This window comes from Dreissena polymorpha, chromosome 1 (genome assembly GCF_020536995.1).
Source record: "Dreissena polymorpha isolate Duluth1 chromosome 1, UMN_Dpol_1.0, whole genome shotgun sequence".
Classification (NCBI taxonomy): domain Eukaryota; kingdom Metazoa; phylum Mollusca; class Bivalvia; order Myida; family Dreissenidae; genus Dreissena; species Dreissena polymorpha.
Window position 1 is genome coordinate 121080063 of NC_068355.1, and position 18416 is coordinate 121098478.

General features: G+C 35.4%; 1 protein-coding gene across 2 annotated transcripts; it reads left to right on the forward strand.

Annotated features, from left to right (window-relative positions):
* Nucleotides 1-170: 170 nt before the first annotated feature.
* On the forward strand, nucleotides 171-7436 carry LOC127847207 (uncharacterized transmembrane protein DDB_G0289901-like). 2 transcript variants are annotated; one of them, XM_052378969.1, is made up of 7 exons: nucleotides 171-364; nucleotides 1618-1694; nucleotides 2340-2391; nucleotides 2615-3214; nucleotides 3452-3946; nucleotides 4170-4211; nucleotides 7299-7436. In XM_052378969.1, the coding sequence occupies exons 1-7, from the start codon at nucleotides 271-273 to the stop codon at nucleotides 7343-7345; spliced, it is 1407 nt and encodes a 468-aa protein (XP_052234929.1). In that variant the 5' UTR covers nucleotides 171-270; the 3' UTR covers nucleotides 7346-7436. The 2 variants fall into 2 exon arrangements, with proteins under 2 accessions (XP_052234929.1, XP_052234922.1); XM_052378962.1 differs by having other exon boundaries at nucleotides 176-364; nucleotides 2615-3946.
* The last annotated feature ends 10980 nt before the right edge of the window (nucleotides 7437-18416 follow it).

Below are 18416 nucleotides of genomic sequence, written 5' to 3' on the forward strand. Positions count from 1 at the left end.
AACGCAGTAGAAATATAATTTTTTGCCGGATCCAAATATGTTTTCGTAGTGGTTGATTAAGTGCAAACTTACATAATTGAAGAATATAGTTTATCGTACTCTACAATGTATACTGTTACAAAATTCAAGTCATGTCTGTTTCTTAATTTGGACAATGGCACGATACGAATCGGAATTATGCAACACGAGATAAGACTGTCTCCAATCTAGTTTATACACAAGTAAAACAGGAGAAGTCACAATTCAGTCATTCTCAATTTGGACAGAAAAATGGACAGCAAACATCTTGCTCAATTGTGTGTATTCTTCGTTGTTTTCGCTACTGCAAATGCCTTCCCGACGAAGGTGACCCTTTGCCTATGTGGTAAGCATTATTACTTAAAATCATTGGATAAAATGGTTTAACCGTGGTTGTCGTAATCTTGTACAATTGGTGCACATTCATCAGTAAAGACGAATTATCAACCATTCGAGCATGTTAAAATTCATTCATGAGAAAAGATCATCAAAAAGTTAAAATACATTTATTTGCAGTTTTATGGGTAAATGTCGATTTATTGGCAGAGCTAGGTTATGAACTTATCCGTTTAAGAATATTTCCCATACAATATAAAGCACTTACAAGGGAACCCAATCGGAAGTAGAGTGTCATCGTCCAGGCAGTTAAATTGACAACGATCCATGTGGTGTCAGCAATGTTAACGATAACATAACATTCAACATTATTCAGACGATAGCTTCACAAATACTTATAATTTGAACAATGTCAGCATATGTCTACGATTCAATCAAATCACTGCTCGCTGTAGCGTAGTGGATATGGTGTCCGCTGAGCGTCCTAGAAGTCACGGGTCCCCACTTGGGGGCGTTCTTTAGATCTCCCAAGAGACACCAAGTACTGGTTCTAGTCCAAGGAAACTGACTCGAGAGCGTTTCGAATAAGCCTAAGACTGTCTATGCAATCGAGCTAAAAATAAATACGGTCAAACTTATCAAATGACTAGTTTGCTATTTTTGTATGTCTGTTGTTTATTATTGATCGTCTATTTCTCGCATTCCGATTCAAAATGTGAACATAATATAATTCCTTTCTTTTTTTATCTAACGGACATATAATACATGATTTTACCTGTTTTGTCTCTACGCGATAATGTGTAAGAACCATAGTATCTTTTGAAATATGAGAACTCACAGGTAGCCACAAGTCAAGCTTTTTCTGACGCATAAATGATAATTGAAATTTTTATAAGAACGAATTATCGTTTAGGGGCAACAAATACACATTTATTGCTAGTGTTACTGAAATCTATTTGTCTCCCTTTGATATACAATGTGTGAGTCCTTTTAGGAAAAAGGAGTATCAATAAATATCCGATTAAAATGACGCTGAACTCTCTGTTAACTAAGCTGTTTACACAGAGAAATGGTCGTTTTTCTAATTTATTGTACAATTATCCATAAAGTAAGTCTTAATTGTTTGCGAAACCATTACAAACAACATGACTGTGTCAGTCCAACTAATGTTATGCGTCAAACCATATTCATAGATCAGCTTTCACAGTCACTCACTCTGTATTGGTTTCCTAAAACATGTACATGATATAAATGTATATTCAGAGGATGAACTATGCGGTCTGTTCACTGGAAGCCTGACAGACGAACACTTCCAACTCTTTGATGAGGCAACGCAAACGGTACTCACAGCTCTTGAAAATCTACTGTTTAATTTTTAAATTGAACGCTACGATCTTATAGGTCTACTAAGGTTCGATTTGTCAGCGTCGGCTCGAGTACTTCTTAAATGTACCCCGGGTACTCTTAAGTATACTTAAATGTACCCTGGGTACGGAAAATATTCACGTACCCGGCCAATTAAGACTGTACCCGAGTATTATTCCCGCCAAAAAAATCCGATGTCGTAAAGCGCGCTACGGAATGCGAACCAAAATTATCTTTGAAAATAAACTTCCTCAGCATTCATTTTTGAGCAGGAGTTTCGATAATAAAGACGCTATTTAAGATAATATTGCCATAAATGTAAACATAATAATTTCAAAAAAATAGCCGTCAACGTTCAAATTTAGCGTTATAATTCCCGGGTACGTGTTAGTATATTTACCTTACCCGGGGTACATGTAAGTATACTTAAAAGTTCCCGGGGTACATGTAAGAAGTACCCGAGCTGACAATGACCAATCGAGCTTTACTTAGGTAACATTAATATAGTATGTATGATAATAATAATAGAAAAGAAGTAGTACCATTAGTATAAGGAGTAGACTTTATATATAAATATATACATAATTTTTACATAGAAACCCTTTTTGTTGTTTTTTAAGATTGTCAAGATTCCAATAAAAGATGTGCCGATCGCCGAAACACACTTGTGTGGTATGTTTGATTTATGTTTTTTATATAATTTTACGAAAATGCAATCGATTTATTGATTATGAACTATATTGCTTTCATGATTGTTGAAACTGTATCATGGTATTAGTCTCTGCGCAGTCCGTATATAACCGTCATTAACTGTAATTGAATACAACAAGATCGCACTCGGAATCATTATTAAAAAATTATAAATAACTCCCAACACAAAGACATTTTCCTATAGGTAAACATCACTCGAAGAGGATACTGCAAGATAACCTCAAAGTAGATTCAAACGGTATTTCCGGCAGCCTAAGTGCCGGTAATGTCTCGGCGAACCTAGGCGTCGGCAAGGATGGGATCAAAGCCGACGGAACCGCTTCGTTGGGCGGAGCCACTATCAACGGCAACATTCAAAGCCAAAACGGATCGACATCTGGGGGAATCGGCGGTTCAATCAGTGGTCCGAACGGTAACACGTTTTCGGGCGGAATTACTGTCGCCCCCGATGGTTCAGTGAGCGGAGCAGGAAGTGCCAGCATCAATGGGCCCAATGGGAACAACTTTAATTTGAACGGCGGGTTCGATCCAAACGGATTTAACGTAGGAGGGACAGCGAACGTGGGCGGTAACACCTTTAATGGGAATTATCAGAATCAGAACGGACAGTCGAGCGGAAGTTTTGGTGGGACCATAAATGGACCAAACAATAACACGTTCACTGGTGGTGTTAGTATCGCACCGGGAGGAGCGGTGAGCGGGAGCGGAAGTGCAAACATTAATGGGCCAGGAGGCAGCAACTTCAATTTGAATGGTGGTTTCGATCCGAACGGTTTCAATGTAGGCGGCACAGCGAACGTCGGTGGAAATACGTTCAACGCCAACTTACAGAACCAGAACGGATCGTCCAGCGGAAGTTTCGGTGGAACCATCAATGGACCAAACGGCAACACGTTCAGTGGTGGTGTTAGTGTCGCACCAGGAGGAGCAGTGAGCGGGAGCGGAAGTGCAAGCATCAATGGGCCAGGAGGGAGCAACTTCAATCTGAATGGTGGTTTCGATCCGAACGGTTTCAATGTAGGCGGCACAGCGAACGTCGGTGGAAATACGTTCAACGGGAATTTCCAGAACCAAAACGGACAGTCCAGCGGAAGTGTCGGTGGAACCATCAATGGACCAAACGGCAACACGTTCAGTGGTGGTGTGAGTGTCGCACCGGGAGGAGCAGTGAGCGGGAGCGGAAGTGCAAACATCAATGGGCCAGGAGGGAGCAACTTCAATTTGAATGGGGGTTTTGATCAGAACGGTTTCAATCTAGGCGGCACAGCAAACGTCGGTGGAAATACGTTCAACGGAAATTTCCAGAACCAAAACGGACAGTCCAGCGGAAGCGTTGGTGGGACCATTAACGGACCGAATGGAAACCAGCTTTCTGGAGGCGTCAGTGTGGCACCGGATGGCTCCGCAAGCGGAAGCGCAAGTGGCAATATGAATATGGGACCCCTAGGGACGGCGAATTTCAACGCCAACTCGCAGGGCAATTTCCAAGTGAACTTGCAAGGCGTGCAAGCGGGTCGTAAGTATATACACATTAAGATTATGCCACTCTATCAAATAATAAACTATTTGTGTGGTTCAATTCCCCTTTTTCACGAAAGAAAATAATGTTTTTCCACCTAACTAATTTTTTGAAAGGTACTTTGAATAAACGTAAATTAACAATATACATTAACATAATTATAAATGTTTATTCATTTCTATAAGTTTTTAAATGCATTCTTGTTTTTTTGTAATTGCAGAATCTGGAACTGGCTTCAATCCTGCAACATTTTTCTCACAAGGTAATTTACGTTAAAAAAATAGTAATATGTACTCTGGTTACACATGCAATTAAGGAGCATTCCTGATATAAACCATGCATCACTATTTGTTTAGAATATTTATATTTAAAAAACGCACTATTTGAGTAGGTTTCACAGGTAAACTGATTGTCCTTCTCAATAATTATACAAAACAATCATCATAATCATCGTCATCATTTACCATTCACACGTTATTTTCCACTTAAAAAAGGAATGTTAAAGCGGGTATATACGATTTTTTATATGTGTTTAATTGTAATATATTGATAAAATATGTTACAATAACACAAAATAGGCAAGAAAAATTATACATTAAAGCCGAATTTCATAAAATGCAGCAAAGACAAATTAGTACCCCGAGCCGATAGTGACGTACATATTTTCCTATAATAACCGAAGCATTCGTCTTTGTATTTATAAACCGTTAAACTACGAGGGGTGTTCCAGAAGTTCGTGTGTTTTCGCTATAACTTATTAGTTTGCTGGTAAAAGTATGAGCTTAACGCGAATTTAAATTTGGTTTAAATGTCGTTGATAAACAGAATTTACGGCAAATTTCACGTTACAGCGGCTTAGTCCTCCTTACAGCCCGGATTTGGCCCCTATGGACTTCCGCGTCTTCCCGGAAGTTAAATCACAGTTGCGCGGTATTCGCTTTGCAAGTAAACAGGAACTTACAGTTGCAGCATAGCGAATCGTGTCGTCTTTTGACGCTGACTGGTATAGAGACACTTTTGACAAGTGGATTTCCCGACACATAAAGTGCATTCGCGTTGGAGGTGATTATGTGGAAAAGATTTGACAGTTGTTAACTTCATAACGTAATTGACGTTGAACAGAAACGTTACACGTGGGTCGGTGTGCGCATTGTGCACATGTTTAAATCTCTGATATATATTTATTGTTTTATGTATTTCCATGATATTTGGAGAGTATATTTGGAAAGGACGAAATATTCTTAACATGCTATTTTTTTTCCATTTATGTTACCAAATGAAAGTTATAGCGAAAAGCCACAAACTTCTGGAACACCCCTCGTAAGTTAAGATGCACATCGTACATGTATGGTTTACATGCTGGCGAATTCGGCTGTACAGCCGTTTTCAATTTCAGAATTAAATATCTGGCTTATTTCGCATTTTTCGACACATGCTCTTCTAAACTTTTATTTTAATTTATATTGAAATATATATATAATATGTTTTTTTACACAGTTTATATAAATTCATAAATATTTGACAAAATCGTATATACCCGCTTTAAATGTATTGAAAACGAGTGAAATCTTCAGTTGTAATATCAAAACCAAGGTTAATGATCCACACACAAAAGAAGGACGTTTGCTTTTATGGAAACTTACGAGTTGTTCAATGCCTAGTACGAAACTCTATATATTCGTTTACTCTATCAATATATAATTCAAATTAAATCAATGTGTCACGTTTTATCAATACCGTTATGACACTTGATCGATTACTTTTGGTACCGCATTCTGTCATGTCTTTATTAAAATTGGCCATCAATGTCTGACGAAAAGTATACATCGACTGTTAAAGCGGATGTTAGTCCTCGCTTACGCACATTATTTATTTTGTAAAACATTTATTCATGATTTCAAATTGCTGAAAATCATTGCTTCGTGTGCTATATTAAATGGATTAATGTACATCGATCAATAAATCCAAGAGATACACAAAATGCACGGTTTAAAATGTCTTTGAATTGAATCCCTGACTTGAGTTCCTAGAGACAATGTGTGCACAATGAATGAACTTCGCGAGAACCCCGCTGTGGTGACGCAACCTCCGCGCAGAGATTTGACTGAAACCAGCATAGCTGGATCAAATCCCTGCCTTCATAACCTACCATGTGATGAAAGCAGAGCAACGTTATACAATAATGTTCCAGTTGTTAGTTTTCATTTTTTAAATTCATGTTATAAATTTTTTATTATGAACCTAAACTTATTCTTTATTGTCAAAATATAAAGTAAAATGATACTACTTTTTATAATATATCTAACAAATAAAACCCTACCTTATCTGGTAGTTTTTTCTTGTGATGGCAGAGATTGTATGCGAATGCATGGAAAGAAAACTTTGCATGGAGATTAGTGGTGACGCTATAAGAACATCCTATGTCTTGTGTAAGATATTAACGGACGACTTATGACCCAGTGATCAGGGAAAACTGTAAAGCGCATTTGAACGCACATCTCGAGTATGAAAAGGGCGCTATATAAATGTGGTATAATAATAATAAGAACGCTATAAGAACGCCATAAAAAACGTTCGGAATGCGCTGTGTGAGCGCCATAAAGAACATGTAATATATTGTCAGCATATTTCATGGCGATCACATGGCGCTCTTAAAGTGTTGTAGAACACCCTGCAAGCGCTCTTCTGTGTAAAAGGTCATTTAATAATTAGTTGAATGCCATCTTGGGCGCATTTAATCAAACCGACTATCAAATCTGCATGTCCATATGCTTGTTTGTGTATATATTGATGAATATTTGAACATGCCTACTTTTAAATAATTAATATAATTTTACTTAGAAATTGGCATATATTTAAAAATTAGATTATTTCGGACCCATTTAATGGTGCATCACATTATCACTTTCTGTTAATTTTAATAACCCTCCGTACACTGTTATGTGTTTTTCGTCAATTTCCCTTATCATTCTAGCACTTGTTTCTTGTCTGTGGGGCTATACTCTTACGTATAGGAACTTTTTTAGAAATTGTCAAGTTAACTATTTTGCCACACATCCGAAATTTTAAAATAGCTATGCATGCAATGAAGACCACGGGCTCTAGATGATTAATATACGCTCCGTGATGAAGACAAATAACACTACGAAAAAATGTATCTAATGGAAACGCACGTTCCGTTATTAGTAATCATCTTTTGATAAAGATAAAATAGTCAATCGTTCCAAAAGGGGCAACGATTATAATTTGGAGTTATTTTTTTATTCGAAAACAAATGCAAGAAAACTGAGAGAAAGACCATTATTATTGTGGCCCAATCATTAATATTTGTATTATATTTTTTTGACAGCTGGAGTCGAAGAGTTCATGAAGCAAATGCAGGCAGTCGGTAAATAAAGAGACTACCGGGTCAGAAGGAAACACAATAAGAATAATTAAATGTTGGGATCAAAACTAGAAACAGGAAAATAAAACACTTGTATGATAATTGTGTGTTATTTTGAGTATGTTAACAGGGTTATTATTTGAAATTATATAGAGGTTTTAAATGTATGTTTTTAGATAAAAACATTCATGAACTGGAGGATAAATTGCTGACCGATCAGTACCACTCTGGTGGTACGAAGTGATATTATTAGTATAGTTGTTTGTCCCTTTCTCCGTATTCTTTATTTATTTTTTCGAATAAGGAAAAGTTTCTCACAATAGTACTCAAAGAAATTATGCATACAACAAATTAGTATCAGAGCCATTTTGGCATCGTTTTCAGAATTATTGCATTTGTTTATCTGGTTACAGGCGGTGATATATATTTAGTATTAAAACATTGAATAATTTCTTATATACACGAAAGACAAACACAGAAAGGGAATATGTTTATGTGTGTACACGTTAAAAGAGTATAAATGTGAACAATAGTTTTTCTTTCTGCCTTACAATCTGTTGTTAACCTGAGTGTTTGTACTTATTTGGTTTAGCTGTCTTATGCAGGTTTTCATCCTTATAAAAGGATGGATAAATGTAAACTCGATTTCTACTACTAAATTGGTGTACTTGAAAATGATATTGATGCAGCATCGCGTTTTACAACGATGCCTGCAAAATGCTGAGCGTGAAGCATTTACAGATATCGTGAGTTGGCGAATCAGTTTTACAGTAAAGGCTCTAAATAAATAGTGTGTGTGCGTGTCTCTTGTTGTTTGTTTTTGCCTGAAAATGCATACAATGCAGATGTGTTTCTACCTTTAAAAATTATTTCCATATTGGAATATGCACTAATGTCTTTGATATCATGTGATTATTGCTATTCCGATTGGTTCCCAACCATAATATACAAACACAAAGGTTTATGCTGGCATACACAATAACACTTTATATCCTTGGGTTTTGTATAAGCCATTGTTTAAGCACAAACACTGTGACTTTCTTGAAACGTTTGACATTCCATCTCACGAGATATCAAGGTCAGTGCGGGGTCAGTCTGCAATGACATCGTCCCTCTAAACCAGATAAGCCTTCAGTTAGTTATTTTACCGTTTACTGTTCAAGATCCAGTCTAAATATTTCTAACAGTAAGTATTGTGGTTGGATTTTCATTTAAACACGCAAAATGATATATATATATGAGTCGTGCTCTGTGAAAAGGTGGTTAAATGAATGTGCGAAAAGTGTATTCCCATATAAGCCTGTTCAGTCCGCACAGGCTAATCTGGGGCGACACTTTCCGCTTTTATTTTCTGTTTAAATAATGTCTCTTCTTAAAAAAAAATCCAGTTTAGACTTAAAGTGTCGTCCCTGATTAGTCGGACGGCACTTTACGCATATGCATTAAACCCCTTTTTCACAGAGCATGGCTCTTATATGTTTTATTTGAATATGTGGAAAGAAAGTTGCGTCATTATTAAATACTTACATACCATACGGTTAAATCGTAGAACAAACAAACGTTGACTTCATTATTTGTCATGTGAGGACACTTTAAATATGTTTTATGTGAATATGTGGAAAGATAGTTGCGTCATAATCAGATATAGTGACATACCAGAAAAATAAATCGTCAAACAAACAAACGTTAACTTCATTGCTTGTCATGGGGGTCACTTTTAATATGATCCGATAAAGTATCATTTATATCTACGTACACATGTTTGAAGATTGAATAAACATATACGTAATGGATAGTTTATATATATATATATATATATATATATATATATATATATATATATATATATATATCTATATATATATATTTATATATATATAGGATTATCAAAAGTACAGGGCATGAGCTACTCATTTTGAAATAGTTTAACTTTATAAACAAGCATTAGATATTGCATTTATAAATATGCACTACACTACACAACACACCTTTCATACAATGGACGAGCGACTAAAATTTATTAAAAAAAAACAACCTTTGTTTTCAATGTAGTACAAGTTCTTGAGGGGACAATTAAATGCGAGGTTGAATTTATTCACGCTACATTTAGTTGGGCGTCATAAAACAAAAAGTTGCAATGAAAAACTTCGGTCAAAACAATGATAGAAAGGATAAGGCTTACCCTTAATTTACTTTAATAAATCAGTTAAGATACCACCGCCACAACTACTACTTCTACAACAACAACAACTACTACTACTACTACTTCTACTACTACTGCTACTACTACTACTACTACTACTACTACTACTACTACTACTACTACTACTACTACTACTACTACTACTACTACTACTACTACTACTACTACTACTACTACTACTACTACTACTACTACTTCTACGACTACTACTACTACTACTACTACTACTACTACTTCTACTACTACTACTACTACTACTACTACTACTACTACTACTACTACTACTACTACTACTACTACTACAACTACTTCTACTACTACTACTACTACTACTACTACTACTACTACTACTACTACTACTACTACTACTACTACTACTACTATCACCACCACCACCACCACCACCACCACCACTATTACTACTATTACTACTACAAGACCATACCATTACTATTTAATTATTGCTTATTTATTGGTGTAAGCAGGTAGCCCCGAGCATGATGGTTGGTGTGCACTCAATTTATTTCAGTTGAAGAGAAATGTCTCACGACGTTTCACGGGTGAGTGAAATGAACCGCGGCATTAAATATACAAGTGTGCTATTATTGGTTTTGTTTGTGTTTGTTTCATATGCTTTTTATAGAAAATCTTGAAAGTAACGAAAGTAAGCTTTTTGTTCAGGATATTGAATATCGATTTCATTCCACGAGTGATCCTATTACCTTATTTACTACGCATGATTTAAACATCGATATACTGATATCAGTTTTTGAAGCTAATATAATCGGAGCAATACATACACTTGTGCTATGTTGTGGACATTTTTTGTTTATTTCATCTGAAAATTAACTAACAGCATAAATATGTATTGAAGAAAAAACTTACGCAAAAGGACGTTGGTGATCATGTAAGTTGAAATTACGTAAAACGTTTTAGAAACCGTCCATGTAATCCATCTATGTGAATTATCAGTTAAAAAGGCACGTATTGGAGTAGAAAGAAATGCTGGTATTATCAACACCAAACCATTTAAAGGACTTGGTCATATCACAATGTGCGATCTGGATTTTTTTTGTTTGCGCATGAAATAAACACATTGTACTTCGAATTGTTTGATTAGTACACGCGCATTATTAGTTCGTGTGGACTTGAAATGCACATCAATAGGAGTAGCGAAAGTGTAGTTATAAGTGATCATTTTACAGACAGCTCGTCTATTTAAAAAGACATACGATGTACTGAATGTGAAGGTTGGTGTTACACTGTAGTCCTTGGAGTAAATACTATACGTTTGAATTAATGTATGAAGTATGCATATTGACATCTTCAATCTACTGACTGCTTAAATGTTACAGAATATGGTTCGGTATTATAACCATTGAACAATGTTTTCCTTATTCAAAACATATTTGTCCGCAGTGTACAAATCTCAATTTTGATCAACCTAAAAAGATGATGAGACAAAATTTGAACTAAAGATTTATTTTAAATTACAAACATGTTGACTTCATACCTTACGTTCGCGAATCTCGGACTTCTGTGTGTGATTATCCTCGCATCTTTCGTCTTGTGTTTATCCCGACGTGCTCGAGATCGAACGAGACACGGGCCGAAAGGTTACCCTTTTTTTGGAATATTGTTACAACTCATGCCGTTGAACGTCTTACACAAGACGTTGACGTCAATCGGAAAACGTTACGGACGTACGTTTCAGTTTAAACTACTTGGAGAGCGAGTCGTAATTTTGCGGACGGTAAGCATCATGAATACGGCTTTCGAAAATGGACGTTTCGACGACAGAAAGCAGCCATTCTTCCAGAAGTATATCCTCAACAACAGCGGCTTCGCGTTTGCTGATTACAAAAGCTACGTCTCTGAATTGCGAGATCTGTTCAAGTAAGTGATATTAAAGTGACGTGTTCTCATGTTTTGCATCTTTACCGTTTGTAATTAAATGTCTTAACTTTTAACAGTTAGCCGAAATAAGGAGGGCAATATAGCGAAAGGTTGATACTTTTAACCCAAACAATGTTGTGATGTTTCTCCGGGAAGTGAACTGTGGTGGTTCGGATTAAATTGCTGAAGCTCAAACATATGGGATAACCCGCAATGTTTTTAATAATGCGTGTTAACTTGATTAATAATAGACATAGATTTAAACGAAAATAACAGAAATATTAAAGACTACTCCATCGTTTTCATTTTTTAAATGTTTTATAGTTTTTTAAATGTAATGTATTTAATATGTTTTACTAACTTACTTATGCTGGTCCTTTCGCTCGTTTTTGAAATTGTGACAAAACGCTGATTAAAAGACCGTTTACCCTAAAGATCAACGAACATTTCGTACAGTATTTCGATAAAACAAAGCTAACACATACAAAATCAATCTTCTTTATTTTCGGGACAATATACTCAAGATATGTTCATTTACCTAGTAAGTGTTCGAATGTCGTTTGAATAAATATCGTTGCGAGAAAATTAAATGGAATATGGTATGCCACAAAAAACAACTATTATTATATTTTTTTAAGTACTAATATCGATAGTGAATTTCTTTTTCAGAAAAGTTGATTTTTCGTTATAATTTGAATATTTTTATTCTAAAAGATGTGTTTACTTATCAATATTATAGCCACATGCTAACCACCTCCGCTATGCATCATTGAGCATTAACATGTTCATGTTTCTTATGTATATGAAAACAGGTGCGCTTATTGTTGCGTAGAAGACACAAGTTAAATAAAAGCAATTGGAAATCGATGAGAATTCATGGAGATGTGCATGTGTTAATAGCATGTATACGTCAGAATATATGTTTGGTATTGCATACTCAAAAGTTCGACGCAAGCTCGAACGTTCAATCGGTGAAGGGATAAGTTGGTAACGCCCCTCTTTATAACCTGATAATTGAACTTAATGAACTAAATGTTACCTTTTGGCGTACCATTCAGCGTATCACCCCAAGTATATCTAGCGTGGAGATTTCAGGTCGTGATTTGTCATACGACGCGAAGCATATGCATAGCGTCCAGGAAAAAGCCTTGGCAAACAGCGCAGACCCAGTTGAGACGCCGCGTGATGCGGCGTCTCATCAGGGTCTGCGCTGTTTGCTTAAAGGAATTTCTGTAAGAAATATTATAAATAAAGAAATAAATATACTAGACATCCCTAATTTTGGAAATAAATTGATCCAATTTACAAGGATGGGAGAGTCCACTAGGCATAAATGAGTTACATAAGACCGAATGTTATTATATCAGTTATATCTACGCATGAACCCGTATCATGTTTGCAGCTATTATTATTATTATTATGTTTATTGTCTTCATCTTAGCATCTTTTAAGTGTTTCTTGTTAAATGAAATGTACAATTGAAATGTGACCCGTCCATATTGAATGAATCAGCTTTAATAACACAAACAAGTTCTGCATATTAAATATCCGAAAATGTTCGCCCCAAAAATATGATTCCGAATAAGTCTCTGGGAAATCCGAAACAAATGAAATTGACTAGGTTTAAAGTAATTCTTTATGTTTATAACTTTTAGGAAAATCGGATAGCTTTAAAATAAGAGACAGTGATCTTAATCTTTGTCTCGTATTCCTTGTTTCAATTTAAAATAAGGAAAAGTTTGTTACAAACCTTTGCGTTAAGAAATTATGCACATAACTTTATAGTATTTAAGCACCGTTTTATAGCTGCTGCACTGCATAATAATGGTACAGCGTGCGATAAGAAAAGTTTTTAATACATTACACAATTTATATTACAAAACGATGAGCACAAAGATGCAGAACAAATGTGCGTTTGTAAACGAGCACTGTTGTGATAGTACCACGTATATATGAGGTGCCCTTACGTGAGGTCGAACTGCGCCAAGCCCTGAGTACCACGTATATATGTGATGCCCTTACGTCAGTTCGAACTGCATCAAGCCCTGAGTACCACGTATATATGAGGTGATATTACGTCAGTCCGAACTGCCTCAAGCCCTGAGTACCACGTATATATGTGGTGATATTACGTCATTTCGAACTGCATCAAGCCCTGAGTACCACGTATATATGAGGTGCACTTTCGTCAGGTCGAACTGAACCAAGCCCCGTGTACCAGCGCCAAGCTTTATGCACCACGTGTTTATAAGGTGACCATGCGTCAGCGCACGATTAACATACCTGTAATTTTCAGGGTTTAAATATGTTATAATTTGCAATTATTTACAGATCTGAACTGGTTTCCTTCGTCTAAATCCAATATCTATTGAACACTTATAGACCAACACAAGGCATTTAACTGTAATTTTAACCCTTTCGCAACAGTTAGATTTCACACTTTATAAGCATGATGAATAAATATATATTCGAAAATGCTTTAATACACCCTTTTAAAATCGTAATCGCTTAAAGGGGCCTTTTCACAGATTTTGGCATGTTTTGAAGTTTGTCATTGAATGCTTTAAATTGATCAATGTAAGCGTTGGATGTGAAAAGCTCCAGTAAAGAATCAATAATAAAATTAAAAATAGAAAAAAAAGGTAACCCTCAGCAGGACTCGAACCACTGACCCCTGGTGTCCTGGAGTAAAAAGGCTACCTCTTAGACCACTCAACTATCCTTCCTGATACAATATCAGACGTATTTATACTTTATATAAGCAATCCGCATAGTTTCCCAAAATATAACGACAACAACAGAACTCTCCAAATTATTAATTCATTTCGCGTTGCAACGCTTTAAAATTTTCGGGTTTTTAAATCGTCAAAAGATGCATATAATGGCAATTTAAGAGCATGGTAAATGTTCAGTATTACTGTTTCCTCACAAATATCATAACTAAAACGAAAATTTGCGAATCTGAAAAAACTTTTTTCAATTTTGTCAATTTACCCAAACGTGAAAAGGCCCCTTTAATCTAATGGGCACTTTTGTAACCAATTAAGCATTCAAATGCAATTTCGACATCATAAAACCATTCATGGTTCAAAATTGCATACTGTAAGTGATGTTTTGTACAATTATTTATTATTCAAGTATGACATCTGGTATGTACTGTATTTATATTAGTTTAACATAATGGTCTTACGACTATACACGCTTGAGTTAAATTATGCGGGACATTAAATAGACTTGGGTACTTATGTTGCTGATGTTTATACAATCGCCTTTAAAATTAATTTAGCAAGTAATTAGCTGATATTTTACGTTTAGGTTTCGGAATATCGCTATTATTCAATGAGTGATCATAATGGCTATATAATTAAGCATGTCGTTAGTCTATTTAAATCAATCTTTTAAGTGAATTTAATTAAAATGACTTGCGTCCGGTTGTGTATATGTTTGTTAATTTCATCAGAAACGTGCAGTTAAACAAAAATAATTATATCATGAGACACTGACTTACAATTACGTAGATGAACAATCCAGTGGAAATAACGTAAAAAGTTGCGAAATCGTTTCATCAAATCCGTCTATTTTTTGTTACAGCTATGAAAAGCGCGTTAGTCAGTAACAAGAGAAGTTTATTATATCGGGAAAAACATTTCAAGTTGTTAAAACATTTCAAGTTGTTAATCGTCTGACAATCGGCGATTTGAAGCTGAGAGCGCATGAAATAAACCACTGATGCTTAGAATTGCTTGCTTTATAGACGCAAATTATTATCTTTCTATTTTTTCTGCAATTCACATTTTTGGATTTGTTAGCGTCTTATTATTTTATATAATTATTAGTTTTACAAAGATGTTATTAGTGCTCTATACTTACGTTTAATGTCATTTCCGACTCTTCGTGTTGACTAGCACTCGTTTTTAGTGAAAGCTTTAAAAGCACAGAATATTTACATAGCGTATAATCAAATGGTTAATACGGGCTATTGGATTATAGGAGTCGCGTTCTGAGAAAACTGGGCTTAATGCATGTGCGTAAAGTATCATCCCAGATTAGCCTGTGTAGTCCGCACAGGCTAATCAGGGACTACACTTTCCGCCTAATTTGGATTTTCGTGTAGAAGAGACTTCATTTAAAGTGATATTGTTGGCATCTTAAAGTTTATAGGTGTCTATCGCAACCGTTTTTTTGTGCTTTCACTTTATATACACTTATATGTGTTAATGCAGCATCAACATACTAAAACAATATCCCGGAAAGAGAATAATAATGCATTTGAATATCAACCGTACTTTCGTTTGACAACTAATCATGCATGTACGAAGTGAACCTAAATTTAGTTTTAGTGCAGATTCGTTCGTACGACACAAAGACACAATTTTGTTTTACGGATCATTTCGGCTTAGAGGACTGGGTGAGTCATGAAAATATCGAATATAAAATATATTTTTATAAACAACTGGTAGCAAGATGAGTTGCAGATAATTGTTCAGTCACCACATTTTAACTAACTATTTTGACCTGTTAATTATTTTCATCTCAATTCAACAGTGAAAAATGCCCATAATATCACTTTAAACGAAAAATACCATAAAAGCGGAAAGTACCGTCCCTGATAAGCCTGTGCGGACTGCACATGCTAATCTGGAACGACACTTTACGCACATACATTAAGCCCAGTTTTCTCAGAACGCGACTCGTAGGGTTGGTGTTGAATAGTATTGGATGAAGTAAATAATTTACATATAAATAAATATATCAGCTATGAATATATACACCTACAATCTACCGACTTATTTAAGTAATAGAGTAAAATCGGTATTAAAACTATTTAATAATTCTTTCCTTACTAAAGAAAGATTTCTCCAACGAAAGTAAATTTCACAACAGATTGACCTTATATGATGAAAAGAAATATTTTTAGTCAAAGATTTATTTTAAATGTTCAGCATGTTGACTTCATACCTTACGTTCGCGATCTTCGGACTTCTTTGTGTGATTATCATTGTATATTTCGTCTTCGTTTCATCCCGACGTGCTCGAGATCGTAAGAGACCCGGGCCGAAAGGTTACCCATTCTTAGGGATATTCTTACAACTCAATCCGTTTAACGTTTTACACAAGACGTTGACGTCAATCGGAAAACGTTATGGACGTACGTTCCAGTTTAAACAACTTGGAAAGCGAGTCGTAGTGTTGCGAACGGCAAGCATCGTTCACACGGCATTCGAAAATGTGCATTTCGACGACCGAAAGCAACCGTTCCTGCAGAAGTATATCCTCAACAACAGCGGCTTTGCGTTTGCTGATTACAAAAGCTACGTCCCGGAATTGCGAGCTCTGTTTAAGTAAGTTAAAACCGCCATAATAAAGGGATTTTTTCCGCATTATTTTGCATGTTTAACGTTTGTTATCACATGCCTTAACTCTGTAGATTTAATGGATATGAAGAGTTCAAAATAGCAGATACAGGCAGATAGTATTAAACTCAACTTTTTTGTTAATGTTTAATTGGAACTGGTGTGGTATGGACCCAACTTGCGTAGCTTTAAAATCTATGATGTTTTTAGTTGCCCGCCAATTTGTATATCATGCGTATTTACTTGATAAATTAAAGACGCACATTTTTACGAAAATAAACAGATATATTAGCGAGTATCACATGTTTATTTTTTTCTATGTTAATCATTATCAAGCAGTTTTGGATGTTTGCTCACTTATTATGTGTTGTTTTTCTTCCTTTTTGAAATTGTGGCAAAAAGTTGATTTATGCCAAAATGTTATTTAAGCAAGTCTCTTTGAGAAGAACAGTTATCTGAGTTGCAAAATGGATATATAAAAATGTGAGATATACCGCAAAGAAAGAACATTAAAAAAAATATTCAAACGTGCGACTGAAACTTATGTGTATACAAATCTTTAAAAGATTAGTTGATCATACATCGAAACAGACAATATAGCGCTTTAATAAATCTGATCGTTGCTTTTTTTTAAACAGGTTAAAGAAGTGATTGTGGTGGGAATTTTTTTTGAAATTCCATAGTAAAATAATACATGTTTCAATTAGCATGTTCTGCTTAAAATAAAAGCAATGAGTGATTTTGTTTCACGGAAGATTTCTTTATTAATTATTTTACATTACAGTTAAAAGACTGTTGCAGGTGCGAAAAAAGGTTTTAAATCAATGTCAGTTTCATACATTATTAAAAGGTTGAAAATGGCAACCTGGCTGATAACTTAGTTTGTTAAAACGCACTATGTGACTAGAAAAGGCCATAGATATATCAGCTTATTCCACTTGCTTGTTCGATCGGCTACCCGTGTGACTTCCAAAAGCACCTGTGTGCGATTATCGGACGAATACCGGCGAAGACGAATTATATTACTCTATGGTTTCGAATGTAACAATTAACTCTCAATTTTACACTGAACAACAGCCGACTAAAAGGTACAATGCCTTTAAAGGGGACCTTTCACAGATTTTGGTATTTATTGAAGTTTGTCATTAAATGCTTTATATTGATAAATGTAAACATTGGATCTAAAAAGCTCCAGCAAAACATCAAGCATAAAATTTAAAAAAAAAAAGGAAAAAAAAGTAGCCCGCAGCAGGGCTCTAACCTTTGCGTTACGGCGAACGTCTCCAAGCCCCGCGTACCACGTGTATATGAGGTGCGCTAAGCCCTGAGTACCATGAATATATGACATATCCTTACGTCCCGGCAAACTGAAACATGCCCCTGTGACAAGTACCGCGGAAATTGTATACAGTCAATCTTGTATTTAGAGACCCCTACAGGGAGTAACCAAAGTGGTCTCTTAATAAAATGGTTTTAAGTTTAAAAAAGGCCATTTGTGATGAATGCGGACCTTTGATTTTAAATCCAGATATCGGATTATCTCTTTTTGACACAGCGATTTCTGCTTTTGTAATCAAATGAATCTAAATATAAATAAAATTAATAAAACAATTTGTTACTTAAAATAAG

Bases quoted from the DNA above. Each gene is read 5' to 3' on its own strand.
- LOC127847207 (XM_052378962.1), top strand. From the start codon at position 271: ATGGACAGCAAACATCTTGCTCAATTGTGTGTATTCTTCGTTGTTTTC. The intron at 365-1,617 runs GTAAGCATTATT...ATGTATATTCAG, and splicing joins GGTGACCCTTTGCCTATGTG to AGGATGAACTATGCGGTCTG. The intron at 3,947-4,169 runs GTAAGTATATAC...TTGTAATTGCAG, and splicing joins GCAAGGCGTGCAAGCGGGTC to AATCTGGAACTGGCTTCAAT.